This window comes from Cygnus atratus, chromosome 7 (assembly GCF_013377495.2).
Source record: "Cygnus atratus isolate AKBS03 ecotype Queensland, Australia chromosome 7, CAtr_DNAZoo_HiC_assembly, whole genome shotgun sequence".
Taxonomy (NCBI): Eukaryota; Metazoa; Chordata; class Aves; order Anseriformes; family Anatidae; genus Cygnus; species Cygnus atratus.
In genome coordinates this window covers 36,594,978-36,613,074 of record NC_066368.1, presented here as the reverse complement: position 1 = coordinate 36,613,074, position 18,097 = coordinate 36,594,978, and the positions used below count along the sequence as shown (strand labels likewise).

The 18,097-nt window shown below is 41.0% G+C and overlaps 1 protein-coding gene across 2 annotated transcripts; it reads right to left on the bottom strand.

Annotated features, from left to right (window-relative positions):
• Positions 1-219: 219 nt before the first annotated feature.
• On the bottom strand, positions 220-8,200 carry COMTD1 (catechol-O-methyltransferase domain containing 1). Of its 2 annotated transcripts, XR_004780465.2 has the most exons (8): positions 8,004-8,200; positions 7,084-7,217; positions 5,510-5,615; positions 4,481-4,599; positions 4,141-4,195; positions 2,560-2,693; positions 1,594-1,800; positions 220-537 (listed from the first exon to the last, which is right to left on the bottom strand). XR_004780465.2 is itself a non-coding variant. In XM_035557933.2 (7 exons), the coding sequence occupies exons 1-7, from the start codon at positions 8,083-8,085 to the stop codon at positions 1,648-1,650; spliced, it is 783 nt and encodes a 260-aa protein (XP_035413826.1). In that variant the 5' UTR covers positions 8,086-8,199; the 3' UTR covers positions 220-1,647. The 2 variants fall into 2 exon arrangements, 1 of the variants encoding a protein (XP_035413826.1); XM_035557933.2 differs by having other exon boundaries at positions 220-1,800; positions 8,004-8,199.
• Between the last annotated feature and the right edge of the window lie 9,897 nt (positions 8,201-18,097).

The window sequence follows — 18,097 nt, the reverse complement described above, 5'->3', positions numbered from 1 at the left end:
TGAAAGCTTTAGTAAAACTAGTTAGTATTGGTAATTCAGCATGGAAGGAAGTCATCAGGTAGATTCTCCTTCTCGAACTTGAACAGAATATGCTTCCCCCACTTAAATCTTTTTTATTATCCCTCTTTCAGCTACTGTTTCTTGACCAAAAGTTTCATAGAACACAGCAGGATGAAATGAGTAATGAATGACAGCAGCAAATGAAGTTAACTAAGCATTAAGAATACCATAGGAAAAATACTTTATTAGGATGTGAAAAAGCATTGTTTTACATGCTGTCTAGGGAACATAATCCATGCTTGTAGTAATTACTTGAATAGCCAGTTAACAGCTGTATTGCATCCTCAAACAATCATCACTTTCCTTCTGTGAACTTGCAGCTACTGCTCCATGCTTGCAAGCAACTTTCTAGGAAATGAGCACTGTGTAAGTTGCTACTTTTGAGGAAGGGAAGAAGGAGAAAGTTCTTTTGGTTCTCTTCTTGCTGATCTGCTCTTCCTCATTCTGACTTCAAAAAAAATCTACCTGCAGGGTTACCTAGGTTTAAAAACAACAACAAAAAACAGTCCTTGCACACACACGATTTAGGGAGCAATCGGTACTGGAAATCCTGTTTGTCCTTCAACGTTCTTTTAAAGGGACTTTTCAGATGACGCATATTTGAGGCTTCTCAGTTTAGTACCCTTCAAGGATTACCAGCAACTTTCAATTGCTGGCTTGAGAAGGCTAGTAATCTCCTTGATGCCATATGTATTTCTTTAAAAATAAATCTTCTATTATGGCTTTTAACATTAAACTCTGTTTCTTTTTCTTTTGACAATAGGACAGATTGTTCTGCTACTGAGAATAAGGTTTGTGAGCACAGCTACAATCACCTGCTGTCTGAGACTGCAGAAAACTCAGTTTCCAAGTCCTGCAGAATGCCAGCAACATGTTATTTTTTTGTGCATTAAAAAAAAAAAAAGGTTTCAGTTACCCATTTATTTCAAGGGGACAAAGACCAAGGTACTTGGTGCTTCATGATCCCTAGGAAATACATTAATGTCAAGATAATACAAAATAGCCTTCTAGAGAAGGACTGTAATTTTTACTTAAGTCTTGTCACAGGAAAAACTAGTCACCAAAATATATTCTTGTTTGTGGAGTTGTGGAGTTGTCCAATTAAACAGTGTCCTCTGGTGTATTTCTGAAAAGTGACAACTCCTCCTCTTTCCAAGATCTTGTGCCAATTACTTAATATTTCCCTATTTTTATTCCCTGTGCCCCCAAGCTTTTTCCCCTCCTCGGACTCAATAGCCTCTTTTAGGACAGCAAAAAGTCTTTGTACAAACACAGCTGGAACTCAGTCATACACAGGGAATTTTTTTAAACTGTTTTAAAAGGACAACCTCTTGTACGTTTTCTTCCTTTATTATAATTAAATTTATTAATCTTCTTTATTAAAATAAGAAGCCACAGTAGATCTCCAAGTAAGTTTCTGTCATCAATTTAGCTGCCCTTAGGGTCCTGCTGCTTCTAAAGTCTACTTTCCCATGCTACAAAATCCAGTGGAGGTATAGGTTAAAAAATCATTTTTGATAGTGTTCCACCTACGTTTTTCTTGGTAATTTGATGCTTGCTGTTTCCCATGTGCTAGGCTTCCTCCAGTTACAGCTTGAATGCTAATGTTACTCCGTCCCCCATTGGGAGCATGCTGATATTGACTCGTGCATCTCTGAGAAGTTTCTCATTGAGGTGGTGGATGCTCTGTGTTGCCAAGTCATCTTTTCTTGGTTTTAGCACCTTTCCACTCCAAAGGACCTATTGAAAAAAGCAATGTCATGCACCTCATTTGTTCCAATAAGTTCCTTGGACCACAAAGGAAGCTTGGGAAAAGATCCTGCATGTTTTCTAGAAATTGGTATTGTACTGTATTTCAAATTCCTAGTGGTTCCCAACATGGAGCTCTCATAATGAAGCAGGATTGGGAGTCCACAGAATTGGCTAATCGTACTTCTATCGCAGATTAGAAGCCAAAACAAAAAACTGCAACAAACATATTTTTAAAAGCCCCTGTTCAGCTGCCGCGGTAACCCTGAATGTACCTAAAGTGTAACATCATTCTTTGTTACTAGTAAAAAGTGATTAATGAATAACTTATTAGTAACTACTGATTACAAATGCTACCCTAGATCTTGCGTAAATACTATATATAGTAGAAAATGCTACAAGACAGAGCAGACTAAGACAACATCCTCTGTAATGAATTAGAAAAGATATAATAAGCCTCTCATTTCAGCCTGTTTATGTAGAAACAAATTTAACATATTACTTCTTATATAGGGCTTCTTGCCCATATTAGTGTTATTAGTGCTATATTGTTGCATAAAGCGTACTTTGGTAATTTATGCTGAATTTTAAAGCCTCCTTTGTATGATATGGAACAAGATGTTGCAATTAGCAATGGACTTGCAGGTCAGAAATCAAGTTATTAGAATCCTGCTGTGACTTTATTTTTTCTTTCCTAGAAGCAAAGCAGTAACTGCCTGTGCTACTACCACTACAACTAGCAGTACTTACATTATCAATAGCTATTATTCCCCCTTTCTTTACGAGGCGCAAACATTTTTCATAGTACTCGTTGCAGCTTTCTTTATCCGCATCAATGAAAGCAAAGTCAAAGGTTTCTGCTTCTCCACCAGCCAGCAGTTCATCTAGATGGGCAACAGAGTGAGTCATTATGCCCTGGTTAATGCTGTGTAGAAGGAGAAAGTCAACCAGCTGTGTCAAAATTCTCAATAAATAACAGTTTTGGTGCTTTGACCAGGCAGCCTGTTCCTCTACAGCTAATTACTAGAAAAGCTTAACGCAGAGAAACCAATCTAGATACAATGTATGTCATAAAACACTCAGTTACTGAGCTTTGCCAATGTGGAATAAGTTCATGGGGGAGTTCTAAAAACCTGCAGGATGCAGCTGGGGCTGCTGAGTGGTGTAGCAAGAACAAGTCAAGCAGTTTCGAAACGACACACTCAAAACCTTCAGCTATGTTTTGAGCTGATTAAGAACTGTATTCTTAAGTGGATTATGTTTTTTTCACTCATGTTTATAAGCAGGTCCTAAATGCTAATCTCGAGTTGATGACCAAGTGCCATGATGCACATAGGGTGGTTCCCTATGTCATAGGGTTTGACAGGGTTTGAACAAACGCTGTCAAAAATCTTCAGTACAGCAAATGATTGCCTTAAGTATTTTTTCTCTGGTCAAGTGGCATTTAAGGTTTTGTAAATTGCCTCCTTGACTGAGAACTCACGGCTGCCAGTTGGAAAGGGGCTGACTGCTGCCTTCCTAAGGATCTCTGCCATCTGCTCTCACCCACCTTTATCCTCTGTCAACTGAGAACGTTTCTTCATCTGAAGCATTGCCTAGACAGAGCTGTCCATCAGTCTTTAAGAACAGTGCATCCTCTGTTGAAAGGAAGGATGGATCTATATGGGTCCCTCAAACACCTCTGCTGGAAACCTATATTCTTCCAATACCACCTCCATTCCTAACAAATTTCTTGCATTTCAGAATATTTATGAATATCCTCTCTGCTCCATATTGTCTCTTTTCTTGACAGAGAAGTCACTGCTTTTCTTATGCCCTTGCATGGTTTTGCTGCATTCTGAATCTGAACTTCTCTGAGCCAAAATTAACTGTTATACCCTAAGTTTCATATTGGCTTCTGTATTATTTTTTTTCCTGCACCTCGACCCTTTTGGAAAGCTCTTCCTCTCTACAACAAAGAAATACTTGCTTAGAAAGGACTCTGGATAAGAAAAATTGGGCTTTGTCTAATTAATCTGTTTTAATCAGCTTTCCCAGAAGGAGCTGACAATAGTACTTCATAGATTAAGGCAATGGACAGGACAGGTGAGTGACCAGCACAGCCCACTCCACAGGATGAGCATTTTCACCTTTCTGTTAGCACATAAGAAAACCGAACTTTTAAAGCCATGTGTTTTTAAATTTATTTTTAAGACCTCTTTAGATAAGAAAATTTGTTTCACTGTTACCAACGGGATCAGATTTGCCAGCGTATTTCCTGGATTTCATCAGCATTATATTCATCTTTTGGCTTCTAAGGGAGAAAAAATATACATATTTTAGGTTACTTACCAAGTGTTTGAATAGCTGGCTTTATCCGTAGGTCAATTTTATGCTCTACTCCTGCCTAGAGTGAAAAAGAGCATAGAAGTGATCCAAGTGGTCAAAAAGTAATCTGTTTGTAGTTTGCACTCAGGGAGTGACTAGTCAACAGATTTTTTTTTTTTTTACTGTTGTTTCTAGGATCCAGTCAGCAATTATTTGTCTTCTCAAATTAAGTTGTTGCAACTCCTGCCCTAACAACAGGAATGCTTGTGTGTGAACGTGCAGGTCTAAGATACAAAAACCATCAAGCAATAATAACAAGCAAATGCAGCTGTCCTAACCATCTAACTGAAAAGATGCTCCTTACCTCCTTCCACAGTGGCTTTCCAATTTTGACATAGTCCTCATTTATGTCACAGGCAACAACTCTTCCATTATCTGGCAGGACAAGTGCCATATTCAAGGTATTATATCCTGTGAAAACACCTAGGAAGAAAATCACAGAAGTCATCAAAAATTACTGTTTTGAAAAATGTATAAGTAGTAAACCAGAGGACTCCCACCTGGAATGATAATAAAACCAATAATAATAATAAAAAGTAAAACCAGCAGAAACCCAGAAGGGTTGAAGATGGCAATTTGTTAATGGACTCAAAAGGCTTTCTATTTCATTCCAATGTTACAGGGGTTGGTAAGATATTTTTTCCTCCTCTTTAATCAATCTTTAAGTTGCATGTGTGTTTTTTTTTGTTTGTTTGTTTGTCCTCCTCCCCTCCCCCCCAAAAAAATTCTCCAGGACACAGAGGGCAGGATCTGGTCCTGCACCTGAGGAACACACTCACTTAAAAGTGGAGCTAAATCCTGAGCTAAAAGGACTGGATCTGTCCAGGAGCAAAATACCAGGGCATCATAAGGAGAGGCCAAAGATAAAGATGGTGGGAACCCATACCTGGCTGCTCAGCATCACTCTGGCTTTGGGACATCCTCCTAACATAGGCATTTCCGAGAAAGTGGATTGGATTCAGGGCCTGTGCAGCAAACCAATTCCTTTTGGCAAGAAACTGATACAGAAAGGAAGGAATACACCCTGCCCTGCAATTGCTGGCCAGCACTGGACACCCAAGTGATCTATTGGTCCTAATTTTTCAGGTTGCTTCTGAGTTGATGAGACATCCCTGCTGATGCTAAAATTACTGAATGCACAAATAGACAAACGGGCAAGAAAGTGCAAATCAGACGCTACTATCACACTGCAGTTCACCCACATGATTGCTGAGACAGAGATGCAGTACTTTACTATACTGGGAAATCTTACCTTACATAAACATGGCTGGATTTGGAGAAGCACAGCCAGGAGATTTATTTATCTACAGAGAAGATGAAGTGACGGTCTTACCTATTTCTATAACTTTCTTGGCTTTAATGAGTTTGACCAAATTTGCCATAAGCTGAGCCTGGTCACAGGACACCATCATTCTACCCCAGGGATGATCTGCAGTGAGCTGAAGAGAGGAAACAACACAATGAAACAATAACAATACTAAGAACAACAACAAAACCCAAAGCTTCCAAAATTATGTCCTAAGGCAGAAAAATCCCAGGAAAAACAGAGATGCTCTTACCTTTCTTATTCTAGATGGCTTTGTGCTCCATGTATGAGACAGAAATTTGTTTTGAATTTAACAGTAACTGAGGTGGGAAGGGGCGAAGTCATAAGCAGTTGATAATCATGCAAAACAGTGGTATGATCCAAAGTTACCCCGTGGCTGTAGCAAACTCAGCAATAAAGTTGTAATGGATGAAGAACCTTAAGCGAATCTTGACTGTGAAAGTCCTTTATTTCTGTATATATACATAAACAGATGTGTGTTTTTTTTAATGACAACCTTTGTATTTATGCCCTTATACCTCCACGACATGTAGCATGTGGTTTTGTGTGTTGTATTGTTTTTTTTTAAACTCTCAGGTCAAAGTCTGTTGCCAAAGGTCGGACCACATGATTCTAGCTACATAGCACCTAGCTAGAGGCGGCAGGGTGTGAGGGCCTCAAGCACTGAGGAAGAGCAGCAGGAGAAGCAGGGCTATGCCACTGCAGTTCAGTAAAGAGGACAGCCCTCCCCTTTCCTGTCCTCTACTAGGGCTCATTCCAACCAAACAGCTCCGCTATCTAACATTTAATTGCTTTTATACAGGAGTAGTTTGTCTCATTTGCTAAGAGCCAGGCCTGAGCTGGGAGGGCTGTTCTGAGCTTCAATATTACAGCAGGCTTAAAGACATCACTCTTCTAAAATACAAGACATGTTTAATGTGTATGCCAATACTATTAAATACTCATTGGGGAGCCCTGAACACTGAAAACTCTGGGCGCTACCAGTTCAAAATCATTTCTCTTGCATATATTTTAGAATTTAAAACACTGGACATCTTTGCATTTGCTTCTTTTGTGTAGGAAGTGTATCCAAGGTAAACAGATATGACCAGGATTTCTTCTGCACCAGATATCATCATTAAGTATAAATATGTATATAGAATTACCTCTAAGGATTAGAAATCCCAGGAAGTATAAAGAGTAGGGAAGGAAGAGGATTTAAGGCAACTTTCTACTTATGTGGAGTAAGGGTCTTTCTTTATCAGGAAGCAGGATTTTGGTCTCTGCTGCAATGTCTGGGATTATAAAACTAAAAGACCAACCTTAAGAGGTTGGGCTACTGGGTATCTCTGTGAGGAACAGAGTTATACTTTTGAGGCTGCCTGGAGTGCTTCCTAAAGGGCTTATTAATTCTGTGTACCTATAAATTTGTATGTGCTAGTAAGATGGAGGAAGGAATGTAAGCAATATAAAGGAATATAAGGATTATAAGCAATATAATCAGGAGTCTAGCAATTTGGGACCAGACGTGGATGAGACCAAAAGGGCCTAGTAGAACAGTAACTAAACAGAAAACGTAGGGTGGGAGATAAAATACTGACCAGTCGCAGCTTCTTTAGAATTGGGTGTTCCCGCAAAGAGTGATCCAGTATGTATTGCCACAGAGGACTGCTTTTTCCAATAATACTCCTGGGTGATTTGGGTATCCCAAAAACTAAGGATGGGTATCTTTTACCTGCACAAAATAAAGGACAACTTTAAGCTCCGCTGATGAAATTTTGCAATTCTCAATTATAGGCTGCTTAAATAAATAAAATACATAAAAAGAAATTATAGGCTGCTTAAAGTACCTTTTGATACTACTAAAACTTAAAGGGCTCTTTGCTCTGAAAGATCCAGTGAATAATGATGATGCAAAGTAGCTGGACAGCTCAGTGGACTATATATATATATATTTTTTTTTCAACCTCTAAACTGCATAGCTGAAGTCTGCAAAAACTGAAAGCAAAAGGCTGGGGTACTGTGATGTTCCTTAGCTGATGTGAAGGTTCCCATTGTATTCTTGCAGGATAAGTAACTGCATCAAAACTCATGGCTGAATGAGGCCTGAGGCTGTGAATGGCGGTTGTGCAGCAGCACTGATGCCTTTCCTTACCCTGGGGACCTCGCTGTGGAGATGACAGCGGCTGGTGCCCTTTGGGGCCATCGGCAGAGGGATCGCCCCGGGGCAGCGGGCGGCTCCCAGCCGAGGCACCCAGCGCTGCTCCGTGCCTCTTTCGGGTGAGGGGGGCAGCGCTGGAAGCTACCTCTGCAGGCATAACCCTGAAGGGGCAAATACAAACCTGATCCCGGCTTTGACGTCCGCGGCTCCTTCTCCCCAACAGTTCAACAAAATAAAACCAAACCAAGCCCCAGCCCGCCACCCCCTGCCAGCAGCCTGCCGTTAAGGCGCGTTGCTCCCCGGCAGCGGCTGGGGCGCGGCCATGTCCTGCCCGCGGGTGGTGGCGGGGTCGCCACTTACCTGCCAGCAGCCCCGTGGCGAAGGCGACCCCCAGCATGGCCGTCCCTACGGCCACCTCCTTGGGCACGCTGAAGAGCGGCATCGCGGATCGGCGGCGGCGGCTAGCGGCGCGGCCTGGGCTGTCACAGGCACACGGGGGCACGGGGCGGGGCGGAGCCGCCCGCCATGTGGTGGGGCCGGGCCTCCTGCTCCTGCTGCTCCTCCTGCTGCTCCTCCTGCTCCTTCTCCTGCCCGCCGAGCGGCGGCTGCCCACGCTGCCGGCGTGGGGATCTTTGCGTACTTTACGCCATCTGCGCAGCGAGGGTGGGAATGGCGAGGGAGGCAGCGTCCACCCCGTGAGGGCGCTGGGCGGCTGAGTGGAGGGAGCTGTGCCCTCGCCTCCTCTGAGCCTGGCTCGGCTGCCGTCTTCGTGTTAAAGCACGCCTGAGCTGGTGGTGGGCTGTGGTGGAGGAGCTCCTAGCAGTCATGTCCTCGCTGGGGCTGCCCCCGGCTCTGGAGGTGTGCCTTCTCCTTCTCCAGCATCGGTGGACTCGCAGCTGAGGTGTGAGCAGGTTCCCGGTCACAAAGCACGTTAGGTTGTGGGGCTTGAACCCTGTGCCCAAAAGACCTGAGGGTTCTTGGTGAAAAGGACCGAGCCAAGGTGTGGGGAAAGAGAAAAAATGGCCCCTGTTTTCCTCTGCTGTCACTTCAGCCCCTACTGCGGCCTTGGTTGTTCAAACATCTCCCTCCTGCCCTGGTCAGTGTCTGAGGAAATTGACCAACGGTGACTGTGCTATCTCGTTTTCTTAGAAATCAGGGTAAAAAGTGTTTCTGTGTGTTTGTTTCATTACAGAAATCATAGATATGTGCTGAAAGGACCCTGCAGGGCCATTTGGAGGAGGTTGTCATTTTGTGAAGTCTTGGTAGAGCCTTGATTTCGCAAAACCCCAGCAAGATCCAAAGGTCTGTTATTTTGTTGCTCTAGGTGAAATGAAATTGACGACCTTGGACACAGACCAGAACTATGCGGGCATGGAGCTGGCTGGAAATTGGCATCTGCAGATGTAGGATGAAAGCAGGTACAGCTTCCCTTTTGGCACATAGTTAATCTCTATAAAGCCAGATGAACTGTGCATCAGTAGGTTAGGACGATAACTTTTCAACTGTGTTCCTAAACTAGCAAAACTGTCTAGTGTCAATGCATTTAGCTGAAAAGGATTCTCTTTAAGTACATCTTAAGTGCAGGATTAAGTATATCAGCCAAGGCAGAAGCTGTATTTATGGGACATGGGTTTGCCTATCACTGCATTTTTGCTGTGTGCTAGACCTTATTTACAAAGGCTTGAGCGCAGAGCTCTTGTATTTCTCTTGCAGCAGCTAATCATGTCAAGCACTAAGGAATCTGCTGTGCTTTCTGACTTGCAGAACAAAGCGAGAAATCTGATCTGTCTTGGCAGATAAAATATTTCTCAGTTCACTTTTGAAATGTATTTGATTTTGAAGGCCGTGAATGTTGTTGGTTTCTTTCTTTTTTTCCCTTCAGTATCTCATCATTTTCTCTGTGTACATTTTGCTTTTGTAAATGAAAGCATTTCATCCCATCTTTCAGAAGATGAGTTATCAGGTCGCACTGGAATATGTCAGTTTTAGGCCAAATAGAACTGTAGGAGACGACAAACTCTTTTAGTGGCTATAAATCAGATTTGTGACTGTGCAGCTCCATCTAGTGATTTTTCTCTATAACTGCAGTAGAAGGGAGAGAGCAACTAGGGGATTCTCTCTGCCTTTTTCACAAATGCTCTGAACCTATATGCTTCCCGTGAATACCTTCGAATGAGAACACTGTATTGGCCTGTGGACTGACAACTCAACTAGCTGCCTTGCTAGAACCTCTCTGGGAACTTCAAGGTTTCTGAAATGAAGAGAATTAGTGAACAGAATTGCTAATATGTGCTAATAAACATGTTTGAAACTTTTTTTGGCCCCAAGTTCTTACACAGTAATAGTAATACGCCTGCACTGGCAGTTACAGGACCTTTACTATGTTGGTGCACTGGACTTGTTCACTTTAGATAAGGAAGCTGATCTACAGATACTTAAGTCAAGGTAAAACAGTTATCCTTTAAGGTCTCCCTTAGAGAGGCAAAAGAGTTCAAGTTCTCCGAATAAATAGAAAGGAGCCAGCTGCTTTTCTTTGAACTATTGCAGTTCTAATTTTACGTAGCTCTGTGATATATTAGTGAACAGGAAACTTTGGCTGCCCTGTAATTCAGACACATGCTGCAGTGTGCTGTGGCTATTTAAGCACTTAAAGACTTTGGTAGATATCTGCCCACGTCTTGTGCTGGGTAGATGAAGGCTACCTAGAGACAGAAAAGTACATGTGAAGTGAGCTTGGATACAAACCCTGTTATATGTAAGGCCAATCCATTTGCACAGATTTCACATGAGATTGGGGTTGTTACCAGTGTTGTACTCAGCATATTTGCTGTGCCTGACAGTGCCTTATGCCTGGAACTACATCCTGAAAGGGCAGGGTTTAGGCAGCTTCTTCAGACTGGACCCAGACCATGGTCACTTTTGTGAAGCATAAGGAGTAAGATAGATAGGATTCAGGCTGTCTAATGAGTGGCTGACCTCAGGTTGCCAAATCCTCAATTTTTCACACTGATAATATATCAGAAAGAGTAGTCAGGCATGGGAACGGGTTGCCCAGGAAGGTGGTGGAGTCACCATCCCTGGGGGTGTTTAAGGAAAGGCTGGACGTGGTGCTTAGGGACATGGTTTAGTGGGTGACATTGGTGGTAGGGGGATGGTTGGACCAGATGATCTTGGAGGTCTTTTCTAACCTTAATGATTCTGTGATTCTATATCCCACAGCTTCTGTGTCACTGGGTAATTGATGTCTGAGCTCTCTCTCTTTCTCTCTCTCTCTCTTTTCCTCTTTTTGTGTCTTTCCCTCTTCACCCTTCCATGCACCAGCTTCTGGAGCTCACAACTATGCTTTCTGCCAGACTGTACCTTCTGGGACATAGGAGTTGTTCTGTGGTTTGCATCAAGGTGGTGTTAAAGGCCAAAATGTAACCACTTTGATTGTCTTGTTGCTGAACAATAAAGAACTAAAATCTGAAGGTGGCTCACCCTGTGGTTGTCTGCACTGTGATTGAGAGCCTACCTGCAACATGTGCACTAAACTATAGCTGCTCCTGACATGGTTTTACTAAACCTATTGGCAACACACGTTCTAAACCATAGTGACTGCTAAAATGGTTTTACTATGAGAGGGGGGGTACCAATGATGAGAAATCATTGTATACTACAGACACCTTAACGGAAGTATGTGTGGACTTGTTTGAACGGCATAACTCACCAGAAATAATTCCTGTGCTTATGTTGAAGCTGTACTGACCTATGGCATCGAAAAGAATTCAGTGGAGCTACATATTGTGTCTGGTTCATTCATGCTGAGATGTTGCTGGCATGGCTTCAAGCATAATTTAAATGGTGTTTGCTTCAGTCCTTGGCTACCCACACATTGTTTGCCTGTGTTCATGATGAGGATAGCAGTTATGATCTTCTAAAGCACAGCAGCACTTGCATAAAATGCTGAGAAGCAAGTTTAAATACTACATGGATTTAGTTCAGTGAGTGAAGTAGAAGTGTGCTGTCAGCTTCCGTACAGCTAAAAGAAGAGAAGGCAGTAGTCTTTGCCTCCAAAAGCTTAGAATATAAATGGAAGAACAATGGTAATAGAAAGAAAGAATAAGGTGTTAGACTGTACTTGTCAGAGTGCTTGGCAATAGCCTAATTGACAAAATTCTCAGAAGAAATCAGAGCAAATAAGTTTTAAGGAGAATTCAGAAGGAAGGAGAACGAGATTTGAAGCTCTTTACAAGGAACTTACTCATTCAGCACTCATACAAGGAGGTAAAAGCCCAAACACAAGGAGAATCTAAAGAATAATGCTTTGAAAAAGCATTCACGTTGACTAATTGCTGAAAATACTCTTTGAGATGGCATTCTGGATAGATGGAACTTGAATGAGATTAAATCTGTGGAAAGAATTTACAGTAGTCAAGGTGATGTGAGCTTGGACAGAATTTTTTAGGTGTCGATGAACATAAAGGAGATCATCTTGGAAATATATCAAAATCTTTCTGATTATTTTTGTATGGTTTCAGCGTGAGGGTCTGGAGGGAAATCAGAGTTGAAAATGAAGTGTTATGAGTTGAGTGGTAGGCAAAATGTCATTTTTATCTGTATTGATAGCGGAGAAAAGTTGGAAAGCTGAAGCTGAGCTGATCTTAGACATCCTCAGAGAAGTGTTGGAAACAGATTCGGATTTTAATCTGGCTGCAAGGAGATAGGAGGGAAGAGGGAGACCTGCAAGTTGTCAGCATCATCATGGTAGATGAATGTGTGTATAGATAGGGACAATTACTCAGAAAAAAACAGAAAGCTGTGAATTCCCATGCCTTTAAACTATTCGCAGATAAACCCATAATCATTCTATTGCATACATTTGTTGTTTTGGTTTTTATTTAGCGGGGTTTCTTAATCTCTTTGATTAAAACTGAAAGAGAACTTTCTTTGCTATATTTTTGTGTTCGTTCATCTATCTGTCGTAACTGTTGTAGATAAAACATGTATATGTGTTATCATTTTACACTCCACAGTGTATATCCCTTTGAAAGACCTAGGTAGAACAATTTATGGTGACATATTTTAGAGGATTGTATATGGAATTATTATTATTTTTATTTACAATTGAGGTTTCTTTTTTCTTCCAGTTGGATTTGCTATTGTATTTGTCTATTCCATCCCTGTTATTCCTCTAGTATTGTGTACACTTAAAATTTCATTTTACAGTTCTGTAATGCAGCATTTACCATTTACTGGCATAACCTCCTTGACCTTAGAGATGCTCATTCCACAGGGATCTGTTGTAGCAATTTTTTGCCATGACTGTTCATATGTCTTCTCAACTGAAAATCTTGGAATAGTAAAAATGGTACAAAGCTTTTTTTTTTTTTTTTTTAAAGCTGTGATAAATGGAATTGCTCTCCAAAATTTTCTTCTGATAGTTGAATTCAGTAATTTGAAATAAGACTAATAGTTTCCCAAATACTCATCATTGCTTTTAAAGTCATCTGGATTTTTTATCAGACAAACTGTAAGTATCAAAGCTTCCTTTAATATGATTCATTGCCCAGCTGGAGGGTAATCACTAAAGTGGAACGCAGACATGAACAATGACTTTAAGTTGGTTTGGTTACTTTCATTCTGCTCAGCTACTTCTATTGCGTTCAGTCTTCTGTGGGAGCTTTTAAAGTATGTCTTTTGATAACAGCTTGTAAAGGCTGTGGTACCTTCACATCTATTTCAAGGCTAAGGTATCAACATTTCAAATGCTGCTGCTAAGAAAGCTGGTGATTCATGAGCCCATAAGCCTTAAGCCATTAAACTTGCAAACAGCGAATGGTTTAGAAATGGTTTTCAGCTAGAAACATTTTGACATATTGGTAAATATTTTCAGGTCTTACTGGCTTACAGGCCAACATTTTGAATATATATGACTACTTTTTGCTATCTCATTACAAGACTAGGTTCAACTTTGGACATGCAGGTATCGTGAGGAGAGATAGCTCCTGCCAAGCAGCGTAATTCCCAGTGCAAAGTAAGTTAATGGCTTCTATGAAAATATCCCACAAGTATCAAGGACTGTAAAACTCAAATTGAGCTTGACTGGGGGAGACCCAGTAAAATAGCTCGTTCAGTGGCTCAGCTTGACAGATCCAATGATAGAAGCAGTTCTCCTCACAAAGAGGGTTTGTCATTGAAGGATGTCGTTCAAAGGCGCTTTGAATTTCCCAAAATAGGTGACAGACTGTTCTGAATGATCTCCTTCCAGGTCATGGCCTAGCCTCACCCTTGGAACAATTGCACGGATAGTGGTGCAATGGATGCTTGTTACAGAGGAATAAAACTTGGTATTAATTTGCTCCTGCAAATGGTCCCCATGTGATTGAAACAGGTACAACTTTAGTGGAGCATTCTGCTTTACTTACAAATTGCACCGTAAGTCTCAATATGTTGTTCCAGGTAAGCCTTAAACTGTATAGTGCATAAACAAAATGTGAGAATTTTTGTTCTTTATCACCCTGATACGTGTGATAACATGAAACAAGCAACGAACAAATCAACTGTAGCCATAACACCTCATCAAGAAGGCTCTACTACAGCATATATATATATATATATATATATATATTTGATATCAAAAGAGATGTGTGTTAAAGACCAGCAGACTGCATTTGTTTCATGTTATCTGTGTGAGTAGATGCCAAAGACAAAGGCCTTTTGGAGGCCCAGTGGTTTCTCCCTTCCCTGAAGAGCATTTGTCCCAGAGTCTCCAGTGAACAAAAGCAACAGCAGCAGCCTGACAACAGGAGAGGTGCAGCATTAGGGGTGTCCTTATATAGTGTTCTCCAAGCATGCAAAGCAATGATGAATGTTCATCTCACCAGATCTGATTCGTACGGAATGGTAGGACAGATTGCCATTTCAAGAGTGAGAATTTATCACAAGCACGTGAAAACTGTGCTAGGTTATTCACTCTGGGACTAAACCCAAGAATTTCTGGTGGACTGAGAATTCATCATTTGGAAACAGAGAAGAGACTACTAATATCAGTCAGTTGTGTTTGGCTAATGTGATGTAGATGTGAAGAAGGTGGTACTGGTGAAAGACATCTGCTGGAGAGAGGGCACAATTAATGTCATCATCTGTAACTCCTTGTGGGGTCCATTCCTTCCTTCTGGCTGAAAAGGTGCAGGTGGGATGGCTCAGGTCCCTTGGGAAATAGAGGAGTGTGAGAGGTGCAGAGAGCTTGGTCTAACCTTGCAAAGGGCAAGAGTAGATATGGTTGCTCACTATTTATTGGAGGAGAAAAAACAGATGGAAGGTAGGAAAGAATTTTTGATTTGTGTTTAGTGTTGTCATTATTGTCCCCTATTTGTCTTATTTTTTTAAAAAACAAATTGAAGATCTGCTCTTAGTAATTGGTACAAACCAAATTCACATTTATTCTTTTGGTATGTTCCTGAAATATGATTGTTAGAATTTTATGTAATTCTGCTCTTCACTGTTAAATCTTTTTTATTTCTTTACTGGTGTATTTATTTGAGTTTGAATGTTAACACAGGACTATATAAGGTTTGTTAAAAATTCTGTTCTGACTTCATTTTGTAATAAAACTTCGGTTTAAAAAAAGCTTTGGTTAATATAAGGAGTTGGGATGATTTTGTTAAATTCAGTGGTTTTTTTTTTTTGTTTGTTTTTGTTTTTAATGGAGCCCCCAGCTAGATGAACTTGGAGTTTTTCAGTGCCAGTCATCTCTTTGAGAAGAATTAGGCTTTCTCAGTACAGTATTTTAGAGTTACGTTTTTGCTGCTTTGTTTTAGTCTTTTGAAGATCCTTTTGCTTTAGTATACTTGAATTATATTTTTCACTTTTTAATTGAATTTTCTGTCCATTTTGTTTTTAAGAAGTCCCTGTCTTTCCATTTGTTTATTGTCTGGGCTTGACTTCATAAGAATCTCTAACTGAACCATAAACTAGCTTTATAAATATCATTTTTCCTTGAAAGCTATATCTTACTGCAATGACCAAAGTTTTGTCATGTGTTAGATTAAGATGTCTGCCTAAAATCAATAATGCTGAGGTAACAACATTGGTTTCTACTAGGCTCTCAATTACTTTCTCAGTTGTTTGTCATAGGAAGAATATATGATCAGTTGTTTCCCCTGCAGGCTATAAAACCAGCCTGTTCTCCTTTGATCACTTCTGCATACTTCACTTTTACTCTCCTAAGTGTAACACAGATTTTTAGAGCCTTGGACCTGGGAAGTAGCAAAATGATTCTTCTGTAGTCCATTCCAAGGGATAATAGCCTCTGTATAAAGCATCGTAAATATCCATGGACAATATTTGGCTCTTTGGGTTACATTGCACAGTCAGTATGGAATCCTTTCCTGAATTTGCCAAGATCTTTGAAGAAATGCCTGAGAGAGATTTACTTTAGTCTTTCCTTTACACTTTGCATTCCCTGTAGTCCTTTGCACCTCATGTTCTGCATGTCTTCTTCTGCAGGTAGTCCCTTATTCTTTATTCCTTACCTAAGCAAACAGATACATAGCTGTAGACCTCCTAGACTTTTAGTCTCCCCCTTGCCATATTCTACTTTTTTTTTTTTTCCCCCCAGTCAGTTTCTGGTGCCATTTGTTTTTGAAGTAACTGCAGTTTGCTACAGAGGAGAAATGCAGCCGTACTATGTTATTTCCTGGGAACTTTACTTTTGCTCTATCTTCTTTATCAGAAATAAGTTAGACTGTATCTTCATGATGTCAGTAAAGGAATACTTGAAACAGTATAGTCTCATGTGAAAATGAGAGCAGCTGTGGTGGTGCTAGTGAGTCAGCACCTGCTTGTTATCTTAAGTGTTTTTCCCTCAGAAAGAGGCAAACGTGTTTCTGAATGAGGCTTCAGAGCTAATGGGTCATTTGGAGAAGATAAACTGAAGTTCTGATGCTGTCGTATTTCTGAAGAGAAGCTGCTCTTGCTGCCTCTGGATTCTCACGTGTGTTGTTTTATAGGGAGAGAAGATGATGGAGAACAATAGACACAGTGTTCTGGTTGAAAAACTAAACAAGCAAAGCCCCAGTTCTGATACAGAAAGCAGGGAATTAATCTGGGCACCTGTAATTTTCCATCCAGGGAGCGTATGTGAGAAGTTAGTCAGACTTGGTGTGAATATCTGGATTTCAAGGGCATGCAGAATATTTAACAATGCTGTATCCTGGCAAGGCCATGCTGAAATATTTCACAGTGCAGAGCAGCTCTATAGTTAGTGAACTGTTATGTTTCCTAACAGGGTATTTGTAGCATGTTGTAAACAGTAACTGTTGTAACTGAATCCTAGGCTGCAGTCCTTAAAACCTGAAGCACGACCCAACTGGCAGGAACCTTAATGCAGTTTGCCTTTGTCTTCTAATTCATGTAGGCAACAGTGGAAAATGCCAGAGTGCTTGGGAGCTAGGCCAGGAGGAGGATAGGTATGCAGCTGGTCATCTGTCTCACCACTTTTGAGAACATAGGTAATTGCTGCATGCCATACACCTTCCTGATGAAATGCCTTATGGAAAATCAAAGCTGTTTGATGCCAGTGCAGAGACAGTTTCTCTGACCAAATGGGGTTTAGTAACTCTTCCACCCTAGCTGCAGTGTCAGTCATGGACTGTTTAGCTTCTTGATGTTTATATACCTGCAGGGTTGTTGTACACTTAAAACAAGGCATGAAATGTGGATGTGATGTTCATTGTGCATTTGGCTTGGGTTTAAAAAGGGCAACTGGCATAATGGACTGAGTATTGTGTGTCCTATAATCCTTGGAAATATGAGGCTGACTGCTCCTTCCTAATTCTGTACTTTTTCCATGAGTTTCTGTATTTGTACATCCTTAGAAGTTGTAGTAGTTCTGGTGCCAAAATAAACTAGCAGAACCAAATATTCACCATGCTTGAAAACCTGGCTCTGGTCTGTTAAATCAGACTTATTTCCTGTCTTAAAGCACAAAAGTGCCAACTCATCTGCTCTTAATGGACAGATGAATACAGTCAGTGAAAATTGAGGAGCAGTTTAGATACTTCAAAAGAAGTTTTTTTTTTCTCCCCTCCCTGAGGCCACATGTGAAAGAGCTTATAGGAGAAAGCTACAAGGCTGTAAGGTGCGCAAGCATTTGAGAACTGCTTTCTTTGTCTCTACGTAGACTCTGATGGCATTTGGGAATCTAGGAGTACTTGGGGATTCTCTGAAGCCTTGGGAAGTTTGGTTCTGTATGCAGGAAGCCAAGAGCTCCTGTTAGGCATCAAGACACAGAAAGCACTTGATGCGACATGGTGGATATTCCTGAACCATTGGCGAAGCCTACTGCTTGTTGGTGTTTCAGGATAACGCCACACGTTTTTCTGGTTTTATTCTTTAAAGTACATCAAACCCAAACAAAGCCACTCCTTTCCCTTTCCAGTGTTTGGTAGAACTACAACCAGTCAACCTTT

Coding starts and splice junctions, on each gene's coding strand:
- COMTD1 (XM_035557933.2), bottom strand. CDS start 8,085: ATGCCGCTCTTCAGCGTGCCCAAGGAGGTGGCCGTAGGGACGGCCATG. Junction 4,196..4,480: donor GAAAGCCACTGTGGAAGGAG/GTAAGGAGCATC, acceptor TTTTCACTCTAG/GCAGGAGTAGAGCATAAAAT. Junction 1,801..2,559: donor GAATAATAGCTATTGATAAT/GTAAGTACTGCT, acceptor TTTTTTCAATAG/GTCCTTTGGAGTGGAAAGGT.